This window comes from Ictidomys tridecemlineatus, chromosome 5 (genome assembly GCF_052094955.1).
Source record: "Ictidomys tridecemlineatus isolate mIctTri1 chromosome 5, mIctTri1.hap1, whole genome shotgun sequence".
NCBI classification, from domain to species: Eukaryota; Metazoa; Chordata; class Mammalia; order Rodentia; family Sciuridae; genus Ictidomys; species Ictidomys tridecemlineatus.
In genome coordinates, this window is record NC_135481.1 from 29815073 (window position 1) to 29830346 (window position 15274).

Sequence of the window (15274 nt, forward strand, 5' to 3'; positions counted from 1 at the left end):
CTCTCTTTTAGCATAAGCCTCCCTATCTCTCAGTGCTAAAAGAAGTTGTTCTTTCCCCACCTTCAATCAGTGTTCCTTGGTGGGACATAAAAGTGACACCAGCAATAAAAGGTCAGTTAAGCATTCTGTTAGTCTCCTGTATTACACAGAATGTGCACTAGGAGGCAGCACACCATGTAAGAAGCCACCCTGGGGCAGATGAGTGAGGCAGGCCAAAGCTAGCGAAAATACAAGAGAGAAGCAGAGGAGTGCCTGAGATTCTCATCAGTCATATTGTAAGCTGCAAAGGAGGGAGGCGGCCAGCACAGCACACAGAAGGGCAAATGGTTAGCACCAACAAGAATAAGAATTAAGGGCTGGGGTATGGCTCGGAGGTGGAACATTAAGCTTTGAGCTCAATCCCTAACACTGTAAAAAAAGAAAAAGGAAAAAAAAAGTGAAAATTGGAAACAAATAAATAAATAAATATAGTTAAAGGGACTCCAGAGCAGTCAGAGTTTGAGTCCTAACTTTGTCACATATTGTGTGATTGGGAAGTTACTAAATACCTATTTTCTCATTTCTAAAATAGAGATAATGATTATACTTTATCTATTATAAGGATTACATGACTTCCTCTTATGTGTCAGTCACTGCTCTACATGCTTTGCAAATTCTTGCTAAATAAATAAATAATTTGTTACCATGGCTCTGGCATTGTCTTAGGGAGATGTCCTTTTAGTAAATACAACCCACTGAGATCATACAACAAACACTCCTTCTTGCTCTAGCCCTATACTCACCAAGGAACTTCTACTTATAATTTGTGTCCCATTTCCAAATTTTATTTATTTAGTGATTAAAAGATGAGTTTTCAGGGTTGAGTGTGTAAGAGTGCTTATCTAGCATGTGTGAGGCCCTGGGTTCAAAACCTAGAGCCAGGAAAAAAAAAAAAAGATGGAGTCTCACTATGTTGTCTGGCTAGCTCTGAACTCCTAGGCTCCAGTGATCCTACTGTCTCAGCCTCCCTAGCAGTTGGGACTACAGGTGCTCACCAACACACCCAGCAGAAGTTTTAATTTTTGTTTTAGCTGTTTCCTATCAATCTGGCTAACAGGTCAGTTCTCATCACCCTACTCTAATCTGACTGCTTCTATGTATACTAACAAAACCAAATCTCTAGAACAGCAGGACTGAGAACTAGATTCTGGGCACTGACCACATGAGATATGGCCAAGAACGGGAGGCAAAGTCTTAAGAGATCTTTTGACCTTTCCTTCCTGCTCTGTATCTGCCACAATAATATGGGCAATGCACTAACACTTTTTCTTATCTAAACCTGACTGTTTGTCAGTCCATACACTCCTGGAGCTGCTATTAGTCTTTTGGAAGATTGACCCAAGAGAAGATGCTGCCAACCACCCAGCCAGGCTTCCTCTTGAGTTCCTGGGGAGCATGTGATGATGGACCAAGGCTGAGTCAGGATAAACAGGGACAGTTGTCTATGTGGATAATCTCTCTGGTTTTACCGTATGGATTTCAGGATCTAGAATTTTCCAAATGATTGGTGTTTTTCCCTTTCTCCTTTCTCAGGCATTTTCTGGGAATAGAAGTCCTGCCCTACATTCTCCCTTTGGGCAATTCCAGTAGAGACTATGAGACAACCCTTAGGAGGAGCAGTAACCATGATAGGATTTCTCCATAGTAACCACAGGGCTAAGATGACCAGTTACTGCAAAGCACCTTCTTCATCAGGAAATGCAGGTGCCTCATCTTCTGTAGAGACCTCTGAGGGGTTCACAGTGATGACCTTTGTATCAACAGCTGACATCATCACAGAAGAAATGAAAATGTGGCTGAGATGGTGGCATGTATTAGAGAAAGGCATAGCTGGCTCTGCTGGGAGGAAGATGATTATTATATATGTCTTCTAGGAAAATAAAAATAATTCTTGCAGTGGACTGTTTTTTTAATTAACTTTTAAATTTGTTTTAATTAGTTATACATGACAGTAAAATGCATTTATGCACTTTGATATATCATACATAGACGGAATATAATTTTTCATTTTTCTGAGTGTACATGTTGCAGATCATATTGGTCATATAGTCACATATATACATAAATTAATAACGTCTGTTTCATTCTACTATGTTTTCTATCCCCACATTACTTCCCTTCCCCTCCCTTCACTTCTCTCTAACCTAATCTAAGGTAACACTATTCTTCTCTAGTGCCCTCTACCTCATTGTGAATTAGCATCTGTATATTAGAGAAAACATTTGGCCTTTGGTTTTTGGGGATTGGCTTATTTTGCTTAGCATGATATTCTCCAACTCCATCCATTTACTGGCAACGGTCATAATTTCACTCCTCCTTAAAGCTGAGTAATATTCCATTGAGTACATATGCCACATTTTCTTTATCTGTTCATCTATTGAAGGACACTTAGGTTGGTTCCATAGTTTAGCTATTGTGAATTGAGCTGCTATGATCATTGATGTGGCTGCATTACTGTGTTATGCTGATTTGAAGTCCTTTGGGTATAAACCAAGCAGTGGGATATCTGGGTCAAATGGTGGTTCCATTCCCAGTTTTCTGAGGAATCTCCATACTGCTTTCCATAGTGGTTGCACCAATTTGCAGTCCTACAAGTATACCTTTTTCCCAACATCCTCATCAACATTTATTGTTTCCTGTATTCTTGATGATTGCCATTCTGAGTGAGATGAAATCTTAGAGTAGTTTTGATTTGCATTTCTCTAATTGATAGATATGTCACTTTTTCATATATTTGTTGGTCGATTGTATTTCTTCTTCTGTGAAGTGTCTGTTCAGTTCCAATGCCCATTTATGGATCGAGTTACTTATTTTGGGGGGTTCAGTTTTTGAGTTCTTTATATATGCTAAAGATTAATGCTTTAGCAGAGGTGCATGTGATAAAGATTTTCTCCCAATCTGTAGGCTCTCTCCTCACGTTATTGTTTCTTTTTTTTTTTTTAAGAGAGAGAGAGAGAGAGAGAATTTTTTTAATATTTATTTTTTAGTTTTCGGCGGACACAACATCTTTGTTTGTATGTGGTGCTGAGGATCGAACCCGGGCCGCACGCATGCCAGGCGAGCATACTACCGCTTGAGCCACATCCCCAGCCCATGTTATTGTTTCTTTTCCAAGAATAATCTTTTTAATTTGAATCCATCCCACTTATTGATTCTTGATTTTACTTCTTGTGCTTTAGGGGTCTTGTTAAGAAAGTCAGATGCTAGGCCGGCATGGTGAAGACTTGGGCCTACTTTTTCTTCTATTAGGCACAGGGTCTCTGTTCTAGTGCCTAAGTCTTTGAGCCACTTTGAGTGGACTGATTTTCAAGGCACCTTTCCCTTTGGTGCCCTAATAACACTGTGTGTGTGTGTGTGTGTGTGTGTGTGTGTGTGTGTGTGTGTATTTGGAGGAGACTTAATGTACAAAAATGCTAGTATATGCAAGAAATCTTTCATTTTAATTTTTCATTGTTTTTAAAGAGACAGGGTCTTGTTGTGTTGTGCAGGTTGGCATAGCTCCTGAGCTCAAGTGATCCTCCTACTCAGCCTCCTACAGCAGAAAATCTTTCTGAAATGGGAAAGGGTATAGGTAATTGGAGTGAAAGATTTACTTTCCATTATATTTCTTTTGTACTATTTGAGCTTTTACTGTCTGCATATAAAATCAATTAAAATAATAATTATCATTATCCTGTTTCTAGTGTTGAGAAAATGAGAAGGCAAAGAGATCTTGGCATGAATCAAGATGGATTGGTGACTATGTGGAAGAGCAAGACCTCCATGGAAATTTCGTGATTACAAAATGTGATAAAACTCAATAACATGCAAAATGTGAACACTCCTTGGAAGGCATAAAGGCTGTCCTTTAGTTCTTTAAGTTCTCAACCCACCTTCACAGTTGTTTTCTGATTTCTCATAGTAACTTGAGTTTTATAGGATGGGTATTATTTGGGCATTTTACAGAGAGTTAGAGCAAAATCAGATTTTCTCATGGAGATGAAATCACTGCATCAGGTCCTACAGCTACATAATGGCCGGAGTCAACCTGGTGACATAATAATACTCAGCAGCTATGGAGAAGCTCAAAGCCTGCTGCCAGGAGTACCATTGCATACCAGAGGTCATAGGGCCAGAGCTGAGGCTTACCTGCAAGGTCGTAAAGCTCAGTATCAGAGGCGCTGGCCAAGGCTTCTTCCAGTTCTGGATCCAGGGTCACCTTTTCTTCTTTACGAGTTTCTACAGGCTTTTCTTTGGGAATGAAGACTCTTCCTTTAAATCAGAAGGGAAAAAAAATGTTGTGTGATACTCCCTTATTGGTAGGGTAAGTGGATTGAGCAAAAAGTGCAGTTGTGGCCATTAAGACCTGTATTATTTATTTCATAACCAACTGAGACTGCTGAATCTCTAGACAGTCAATAATCTACCATTAGACACAAGGAATATTAGAGGAGGAATCCTGTATTAAGTCACACAGAAATTTGAAAAATAGTTCTTAAACACTGAGGAAAAAGATGGCTTCTACTTGCCTATCATCTGTAGCACTGCCTTAGGCAGGGGGAGCCCTGTTCTGGGCTCTGCACCTTCGAAGGCCCCTCTCCAGTCTTCTTCTGACTACATCTCTCCCTACCAAGAATCCATGAGGCCAAAGGGACATTCCCATCCAGAATGCTAGACCACACTGCAGGCCTCTTGGATCTTGACATTCCCTGTTCCCAAAGTCCTGAGCCTGCTTCCATGGGCTCCTGTCCATATCCATGTCCTTGATGGCAGCCCATGCTGCATTCCCAGACAATAAGAGGGCCCTTGGGGGAAGTATGGATGAAGCTTAAATGTGTGGGCCAGGGTGTGTACTTGAGGCGCTGGCAGCATAAAACAGCCTGATGTCCTGCATAGAATTTTTGTTAGTTCAAGAATTCTGGCCTTCTAGGTATATTAGGAGAATACATATATTTTAATGATTTGTTAGCTTTTTAAATGTTTGGGGAAAAAATGGCATGTGGGTCTATTCAAGTGTTTTTTTAAGAGAGAGAGAAAGAGAATTTTTTAATATTTATTTTTTAGTTTTCGGTGGACACAACATCTTTATTTTATTTTTTTATGTGGTCCTGAGGATCGAACCCAGCGCCCCGTGCATGCCAGGTGAGCACACTACCGCTTGAGCCATATCCCCAGCCCCTCTATTCATGTTTTTGCTTTGGACCTTGTAAATACTGGGGCAGGACCATCCAGACAGTACTAGGAACTGATGATCCCCCAGAGTTTTCCCTTTACATTTACATGGGGAGCTACAATTGTGATCAGCTGGACTAATACAGTGACCTGGGGACACAGTACATCAAACAAACCTGATTTTAGGGGAAAACCAGGGTCTCTATAATTACAGATGGGGATCTATGAGTAGCAAGGCGTTCCTTGCTTCCCATAGATGCACTCTCTGCCACCAGTTCCCATTTCAGCCTGTCACTCAGATTCCATTTATTACCACCCCTTACCTCAGAAAATGCCAATCTGTATTCTTTACTCTTTAGCCCAAACTTATGGATTGACAAATCACACTGCTGGAAGGATGGCACAGTACCTGCTCCTAACTTCCATCAGGCCAACATACCCACATCCCACATCCCACATATGCAAGGGCTGAAAGGTAAACCCAGGATATTCTAGAGCTACTGCTATCGCATACCCTAGACCCACCTGCATTCCCTTTCAGTTCTTCCCAGGTTTTGACTTGAGTCTTCATTCTTTTTCGGAGCTGCTCTGACTTCTTGGACATGATCTTTGAAACAGTCTCTTCCCTTTTGATCTTTAGAATCCCCTAAGACTCACCCCTCTATTGTCTTTGTCACCTTGGATAGAACAGACAACTGGCTCCAGTTTTAGCCAACTGGGACACAGACCCTTTCCAGGTCTCCCCAGCTGGCCTGGCCCATCTACTGCTATGGGAAAGGAAAGGTCAAACCCAAAGTTAATAACTCTCTCATGAAAACCTTCCAGGAGATTTCCTTGATCATAGGGGTTGAATATTTCCTTATTATTTACCATTTTATCAAACGACTGGATAAATGAATGGGAGCCAGAGCTGGGAACCCCAGAAGGGAAAGGAGGGAGCTGCTTGTGGCTGTCTGGGGCACCTTGGCAGCAGGGCCTCCATCACTGACATACATCCTGTTTCTGGGCACCACATAAGCTGCCACCTGTCCCAGAAAGAAGGAAAAAATACTGGGGGACAAAGTGGGAACATGACCAGAAGATTAAAAAATGAAGAAATAAAGCAAACCAATCAATAACATCTCAGCCACTGGTGCTCATGGCAAACTTAATTTTCATAGTATCTGCAAGCCTGAAACATTTCCTTTTTGGTTCAGATGATTTTTTTTTTAAATTTCAGTTATAGATGGACACAATACCTTTATTTTATTTATGTTTACGTGGTGTTGAGGATCGAACCCAGCGCCTCACATGTGCTAGGCAAGCGCTCTACCACTGAGCCACAACCCTAGCCTCTCATATGATCTGCATATAGAGTCAAAACAGGTTTTCTAATTCTTTCTACCCAGTACTATTTAGGATTACCCTAAACATGAGGTATACAAGTGACCCAATAGTTACCAGTGTTCAGGGCAATGCTGATGCAGATCATTCCTGCACTGCAAGAGTTAAATCTGTACTGAAGCTGCACTGAAGAGTTAAATCTGGCCCCAGGACTCTAGGGGCAGCTTCCTTCAGGCTGCATCAGGAACTAAGGTGTGGATTTCTCCTGAGGACCTCACTTCCACCTCACATAGCCTCCTGCCACTCCTAGATGATTCTGCTCATCCTTCTGGGGGTACTGCATACTTCTTTCTGATCCCACCACTCTGTCTGGAAAACTTGCTCCCTGTTCATTTGAACTGTGCTACTTCCCATCCTTTTCAGCTGCAGTATGACTATACCCCCCTTTTATCCTTAGCTCCTGCATTCCTAACTCCCCATGATCCACCTGCAGCTTAATTTGGATCAAGAGATAATCTACCTTAGTGGCTCCTCAGACCTCTACTCCAGGAACAACAGGCAACAGCTTTCCTCTTATTATGCTGCCACTACCCTAATACTTGCTGTTTATTGGTGTTTTATCAAATATTTAACATTATAATTTTTTTTTTTTTTTACAATTCAATTAGTCCAATAGCAACTGTGGGGCTTCAGAAACAGCTCCACACTTCCACAATAATCTCTGGTTATTGATCCAGTTCTTCTACTGTTCAACTTTACTTTTTAAATGACATTCTAATAGTGTATGATCCATTAAATACGCACAATATGGAGGACAGCAGTACTGCTGACTCATGCCAACTGAGAAGATAGGTGCTCTGCTTTCCACTGCCTTGGTACAAAGGCTCAGAGATGGCAGTCACTTGAACCCACGCTTATCAAGTGCTCCCCTTGGGCTGATTTCTGTGCCAGGACACAAAATGACCCAGACCCACTGTGGAAATCTCAATCTGATGTGGAAAACACACCAAAGTAAATAAACAAAATGATGAATACTATCACAGTTCTGTGACAGCAATACCCAGATACCATGGTGGAATCAAGGGGACTATATCATCTAGAGAGCCTTAGGATATGAAAAGTGGGATATGGGTCAAAGGGAAGAGTCCATGAGAAGACAACTTGAGATGTAAAAGAACTGGGCAGGTTTGGGGAAGTGAACGCAGACAGTGATTGGGGCTGAAGCTTAGTTAGGAAGAAGAGATGCATTCTGACAGGGGGTGGAGTCTAGACCCACTGTGAAGATTGCAGTAAGGATCTGGGACTTAAAGCAGGAAAGTGATATGACCTGATTTGTATTTTAAAATACTCTAGTTACTATAGGATCACCAAAGAGACATGGGTCCAAGTGACTGACTGTACTTGAGGAAGCTGACAGGCAACTGATATCATACACTCTTCCTCCAAATGGGAGCTCAGGCTTGAAGCTAACAGTCTCCTTGTCTTGGCTCAGAGCTCAGCCTGGCGTGGAGATATATCCCCTTGCTCCTTACAGCTTTCCCAGCCCCATCTTCCCGAGGGCCATAAGTTCCTTAAGATCAGGGCTGGGTCTTAAGGCACCGGTAGTCCCAGTACTCGGTACCTGGCTCTGTATAGGGAAGGTTCTCAACAAATGCCAGATGAAGGAAGGAAGGACTGCACGAGCCTATCAGCATAGCTCTAAGATTAGGGGTGTGGTGCTACAGCCATCTTAGGCAGGGAGTGGAACGGCTTTGTGGGGGCTTCAGCAGTTAGTAAAGCATACCAGTGTCGCTGGAACACTCCATCAAGCTGTTTCACGTTTTCAAAACTTTTTCTTTGGAGTTAGATTTTTTTTCTCCATTGGACTAATTTGAGATCATCAAACCCTAAATATTCATTTAATTAGCTTGTACAGTCTGCCATGAATATTTTTCCTTTTAAACAAACTAATTTTAATTTTTAAAGCAGTTTTAAGTTCACAACCAAATTAAGCAGAAACTATAGTAATTCCACTATATCCCAAACCTTCCTACTAACAACATCCTGCACCACAGTGAAACATTTGTTATAACTGATCTATACGGACACATCATTATCACCTGAAGCCCATAATTTATCTTAGGGTTCACTCTTGGTGTTGTGCATTCTATGGGTTTGGGCAAATGTAGAATGGCACGTATCCACCAGCCACTGTTTTAAAATTCCACATGCAGTTCATGGGCTTACTTCCATTTCCAGGTCAGTTCCCTCACTTGACTCTCCATGGCAGTACGTTAAGAGTCCCTTTGACCCATGAGGTGCTGCTGTGGTCCTTACCTTTCTTTTCTCCAGTGAAGGGCACAAAATCCTCCCTGTCTTTCTGTTCCAAGGCCTCCTTTTCCAGGTACATGAGGAGGTGCTCGCGGTCAAACGGGCCGGTGGCTGCTTTCTGTGTCTGGTCTTTCTGTCGGAATCCAGCTGGCAGCATGGCACTCTGACAAAACAGAGGTGTGGGCAGGAAGAAAAGATATTTGCTGGACAGATACTTTGTTACTCAGTCCCTCTTTCCTCCTTGCTGTATGTGGGGAAGCAGGGAGAAAGATACCTGGGCAGAGACCTGTGAGGACGGAGGGTTGGGGTCCCTGGGACATCTCCAAGGCCCTGCTTATTCTAATACCTTGTGCTGAGAGGAGGGCTCCCAAGGAGCTCAAGTACAGCAGAGATGCTGAAGCAGCCTCTGGGCCTTCTGCAGATGCCTTCTAGAATGGGTAACAAGGCCTCTTTCCTTTTTGATCATGCTTAGGTTTGGCTAGCTATGTGCCCAAGATGCTCTCAGGCAGTTGTGTGGAGACTCTAATAAGAAGCCAACATGGCTGGCTACATTTGCAACCCCTCTCCAATGGAAGCATCTGGGCAGGTAAGTGGCTGTTATACTAGAGGTCAATACCTGTTTGATTAGGCCTTGAGATTTGTTCCTTAAGTTTTACAAAATAAAAAAAGACTGTACTTGTATTTTTTAAAGTGAAAACAAAGCCAGGCATGGTGGCACATGCCTATAATCTCAGTGACTTGATAGGCTGAGGCAAGAGGATCTCAAGTGCAAGGCCAGCCTCAGCAACAGAGCGAGACCCTATCTCAAAATAAAATAAAATGAAAATAATGTCCAAAGTATCTGACATATCAGAATATCATATAATTAATTTTAGTTATATTTTTATTTATAACAAAATCACTATTTTGAAAGTGTCTAATTTTAAGCTTAAGATAATATGATCAGTACCATCAATATAACAGGCTACTTAGTTTTTCTTTTGAAAATAAAAATATTAGGAGCTCCATTAAAATTTACTTGATATTATATAGTCATTCTAATCTATCAATTATTGTAGGATAATCAAATTATTCATTTAAAAATCTGCATATGGAATTAGAGACTTGTCTTAAATACTACAGCAGCAGACATTTCCTAGTCTGGGATCTTATTTATAATATCACCTATACAAGTCTGTCTCTTCACTTATTAAAGGGAGATAATATGATTTATCTCAACAGATTCTGCACCTAGCAAAGTTGGTGACACATTGAAAAATCTCAGTATGAGGCCTTCATTGTACTGTAGTTACAGCTGGCTCTCGGTCCCCTCCCATGAAGGCTCCCAGTCGGCACAGTGCAAGACGGGGCTGGGCTGTCATCTTGTGCTGTCATCTGCACACATTCTCATCACAAAAAAAAAAAAAAAAAAAAAGAAAAATCTCAGTATAATTTATTCTTTCTCCTTTTTTTTTCTCTAAGTCTGATTACCATTTCTCCAACCATTTGAAAAGATTTTTCCTCATTTACATTAAACTGGTTTTTGAGAAATATATTTGGCAAATCTTAAATAGTGGCTATATGAGGTTCTCTATGAATTTTTTTTTCCAGTACTGAGGAACCCAGGGGCACTCTACCACTGAGCTATATTCCCAGACCTTTTTATTTATTTTGAGACAAGGTCTCACTAAATTGCCAAGGCTGACTCAAACTTGAATCCTCCTACCTCAGCATCTCGAGTATCAGGGACTACAGACATGTGCCTCTGCCTGGCTTCTCTATGAATTTGTAAAAGTGACCCAGAACCAACTGAAGAAAAGAAGATAGAATTTGCATTTGGAGTTGAGGGGTTTCTACTATTGTGCAGGGACCAAGCCATGCTATTTACCTTGTACTATTATTAGCCACTCCAGTTCCATGTCACTAACCTCAGGATCTAGGTCATCTAGAACATTTTCCAACTGTTTCAGTTCCTCTTCTGAGAGCTTGCCAAGAAGCTCATCTTCATCAATGTTCTTGTATTTCTCCAGCTCTTTTTGAAAGGGGAGTGCCATAGCTTCTTATATGCCTTTCTCATGGACCATGCACCTTGAAGTAGTCCAGCTTCCTGAGACTTCAGATTAGCACTAATAAAAGAGAAATACTGTTGTCTTCTCTCTGCAAACAGGATTTATTAACAGAAGACAGTGCTACATTGTCATTGTCATCTATGGAACAAATAATTCAAAGAAAAAGTAATATTACCTTCATCTGCATTCTCAGAGCAATGTGACAGCTTACAAGGTATTTTCATAAATAGTATATGATATATTTTTTTTTTATCTTTACAACAATCCTGTGAGAAAACCTGCACAGATACTCGCATTCCCATTTTACAGATGATGACTCTGGGTGAAGGTGACCAAGTGCCTTGCCCAAGGTCATGAAGCTGGGATGTGTGTGCCTGGCCCTCTCATTCTCAGTGTAGTGAGTGCTTTCTCAACCTACTCGTTTGCCTCCCCAGCTTTCCATAGAAAAACAGTGGAGGAACAATACATCAATTGTAAAAGGCAGTTGTAAGAAGCATGCTTGTGTCTTTTCAGGGAGAGAGTGATGTAAAGAATACAAAATGGGACTCATTCAGGAAAGAGAGCTTGGAAGTCTATGTGAGAAAGCATTGTCCAGTAACTCCCCTGCAATCAAACTAAGTGAGAGTCTAAAACCATGGCCACACAATCACTCTCTACTTTTCTCTTTTCTCCTTTATCCCCCCATACCCTCCTCCCCAGTACTGGGGATGGAACCTAGAGAGGCTCTACTATTGAGCCACACCACCAGCCCTATTTTTATTTTTATTTTTTATATTTTGAGACAGAGTCTACTCAGCAGTAGAGTGTTTGCCTAGTATGTGCCAGACCTTGGGTTCAATCGCTAGCATTGCAAATAAACAAAAAAGACAAAATCTGCACATCTAGGCAAGTGTTCTACATATAAAGCTACTAAGACTCCTACTCTGATTAATATCTTTTTTTTTTAACCAGGGATTGAATCCAGATGCACTTAACCACTTATCTATATCCCCAGCCCATTTTATTTTTTTATTTTGAGACAGGGTCTCACTAAGTTGCTGAGGCTGGCTTTAAACTTGTGATCCTCCTGCCTCAGCCTTCCAAGAATCTGGGACCACAGGAATAAGTCTGGAACCACTGCACCTGTCTCTTTTCTCCTCTCTTTTACTTCCATTCTATTTCTATTCTCATTTCCTTTTTTTAAGCCATGTTTCCTAATTCTTCTTACTTTATACCCTTAGACTAGCCTCCTTTTAGCTACCTCCCTTTTTTTTATACCACCCAACTCCTAAACTCTCAATCAAAATGAAATTTTTACTCAGTCCCTTACAGAAGATTTTACAGAGCTTCCATAGAAGATAATTCTGCATTCAGGAAATAGTAATGCATTTAACTGATAGTGTTGATGCTGGTGAGGTAGATGGGTGATTAGAGAGGAAGGTTCATGGAAGGAAGGAGAGAAAAGAACCAAAGATAGGATGGGACATCTATAAAGGGGCTTCCTTATGTTAAGAGACTCAGATCTTATTCTGCTGAAGCCCCCACAACTTTTAAAGTAGGGGAGTGTCCCAACATACCTGTTTGTTTTTAACAAGACAGTACAAAAGGAAAGAATGAAGAATGGGCTGCCATGGAAGAGACTGGTTGCAGGTAGGCCACTTAGGGGCCATTAGAATGTTGTCCCCTCCCCTTAATTCAACTGTTCACAATGGTCAGGTTTGTGGTTTCATATCCTTTCAACAAGAAATGTAGCTCTATCTTCCTTTGCCTTCCATTTTAAGCCTTAATGGCTATACTTCAGTAAAAAAATAAATGAAAGTCCTATGAAAGACAGAAACCAAATTGATCCCAGATACTTTGTTCTGGTGACAGCCATCACTAATTTATTGTATGATATGAGACATGCAATTCATCTGTCAGGCACTTACAAATCCAATGAGCTGGTTGAACTACCCTTCCTAAAGGACTCTTAAGTTGCACAATATCACATTTACCATTCTGAAATTGAGAGCTGTTTTAGTTGATAAGGTGCTATAAACACTTCACCAGCAACATTCAACATGTGTTTGTCACTGCCTGTATGTACATAAGCACCAAGAGTACCAGCCTCAAAATAAGCACATTGGGGACCAGGGTTGTGGCTCAGCGGTAGAGTGCTTGCCTAGCACATACAAGGTTCGATCTTCAGCACCACATAGAAAGAAATAAATAAAATAAAGGTATTGTGTCCAACAACAACTAATATATATGTATACATACATATATATGTATGTGTGTGTATGTATATATATGTACACACACACACACACACACACACACACACACACATATATATATATATATATATATATATATATATATATATTTAAAGACCACATTGGGTATCAGGGATCTGGAAGGAAACCCCAGGAGCACCTGTGGAACATTCTTTTAAAACCTAGGAAGCAAGGCCTCGGGGGAGGTGGCAATGAAGGTGTGTTTAGTAGTACTCCCAAAGGAAGATCTTATTTCCACATAATTACAGAGCAGGTTTAAGTGCCTAGAATCAATGATGTTTAGTTCTTTTACAGATTTTGCTGTTGCTGTTACCACTCTTAATGGCTCAGAAGAGAGACTGTTTGGAAAAAACAGACATTGAAAAGTGATTTTAAAAAAGTTGAACTCTGAACATGAAAAAGTTTTAAGAATATTGATGAATCCAGGACCGGAGGCACACGCCTATAATCCCAGCAGTTTGGGAGGTTGCTAACAAACCACTTTCCTGTCAAGAACTTACAATGGCTCCTTCTTGTCTACAAAATGGGATTCAGATAATCTAGCATCCAAAGCCCCCATAATTTGGTTTTAATCTGATCTTCCTGTTTTCTCTCCCATTACTTTCCTAGAGAGACCTCTGCTCCAGCCAAAGTGGTTTATCTGCTCTCTGTGGTAGGCAGAATTATGGATTCCTAAAAATGCTTAGACCCTAGGGCTGGGGTTGTAACTTAATAGTGAAGTGCTTGCCTTGCACATATGACATGCTGGATTCGATCATCAGCACCACATTAAAATAAATAAAGATATATGTTCATCTACAACCAAAAAAAAATATATATATATATATTTTTTTAATGTCCAGCCCCTAATTTCCAGTCCTGTGAATATGGCTTTTCATAGCAAAAGAGACCAGGTGTGATAAAATAAAGAGTCTTAAAAAAGGAAGACTGTCCTGGATTATCTAGGTAATTATGAATCCCAAACTCTTAAAAGATGGAAAAGGAAGGCAGAAGAGTCAGACATCAAAATTTCATGACAGAAAGCAGAGAATCAGAATGATGCGATTTTTGGCTTTGAAGATACAGAATGGGGCCAGGAGCCCAGGAAAATCCAGAAAGCAGTACAATCCTGACACTTTGATTTTAGCCCATTGAGATTCTTCCCCCCCACCCCACTACCACCAGCAATTGAACCCAGGGGCACTTAACCACTGAGCCACATCCCCAGCCCTTTTTATCTTGAGACAGATAGACTTGCTTAGGGTCTCACTAAGTTGCTTAGGACCTCACTAAATTGCTGAGGCTGGCTTTGAACTCATGATCCTCCTGTCTCAGTCTTCTGAGTTGCTGGGATCACAGGCATGTGCCACTATGCCCGGCTCCCACTGAGACTCTTCTAATTTCTAAAATGGTGTAAGACAATAAATTAGTGCTGAATTTGTGCTTAGTTACTGAATTATAAGTCACTGAATTTGTGCTTAGTTACAGCAGCAATAAAACAATTAGTATACTGGAACTGGGGTTGAGGCTCAGTGGTAGAGCATTTGCCTGGCATATGTGAGGCACTGGGTTCGATTTTCAGCACTGCATATAAATAAATAAAATAAAGGTCCATTGACAACTAAAAAATATTTAAAAACAAAACCAGTACACTCTAATCTAAACCCCTCCATTTCCAAGTGAATTGTTTTGGATTACTTTTGTTTGCCCCTCCATATCAACTCCCCACCCTGTTCTGTGCCTCAGGAACAGTATTGTTAGATAGCATCAATGGGTTCCTGTCCTTTCTGGCTTCTATTTGGCCAACAGAGACATCAGCAGGGAACTGGAGGGCAGGAGGAGAAGGAGGTGGGGTCCAGAAGGTCATATCCCCCCACTGCTCTCCATTGCTGCTTTGAGGCCTTGGGGTGGTGAAGGGTCTCTACTGTCTGGTGCCAGAATTCTGCCTTGCTGCATTCCCTCAACCCTCTCCATATCATTGTAAATAGTCTCTTTATTAAAAATTTCTCAAGTCATTCCGTTTGAGTGTGTCCTCTGTTTCTTGTTGGGAAATTGGCATATATAGCTCTATTACTTGGAATGCCCTTTATTCTCATGGCCTATCTGTGTGCTTTGCTTTTGTGACCTGGCTCAGATCCTAGCTCTGCAGGACCACAGAATGTCAGAGCT

General features: G+C 41.1%; 1 protein-coding gene across 6 annotated transcripts in view; it reads right to left on the bottom strand.

Moving 5' to 3' along the window:
* Tmod2 (tropomodulin 2) overlaps nt 1–15274 on the bottom strand; it is a 56868-nt gene that overhangs the window by 33229 nt on the left and 8365 nt on the right. For 5 of the 6 annotated variants that reach the window (XR_013438780.1, XR_013438779.1, XM_005316576.5 and 2 more), the window contains exons 2-4: nt 10731–10928; nt 8830–8986; nt 4168–4290 (exon numbers count right to left, since the gene is read on the bottom strand). Coding sequence is in view for 4 of the 6 variants with exons in the window: in XM_005316576.5 (XP_005316633.1) it covers nt 4168–4290; nt 8830–8986; nt 10731–10856 (406 nt within the window). In the remaining 2 variants the exon portion in view is untranslated. Of the gene's footprint in view, nt 1–4167; nt 4291–8829; nt 8987–10730; nt 10960–15274 lie in introns of all 6 variants that reach the window. The other variant, XM_078049614.1, reaches the window with a different exon arrangement.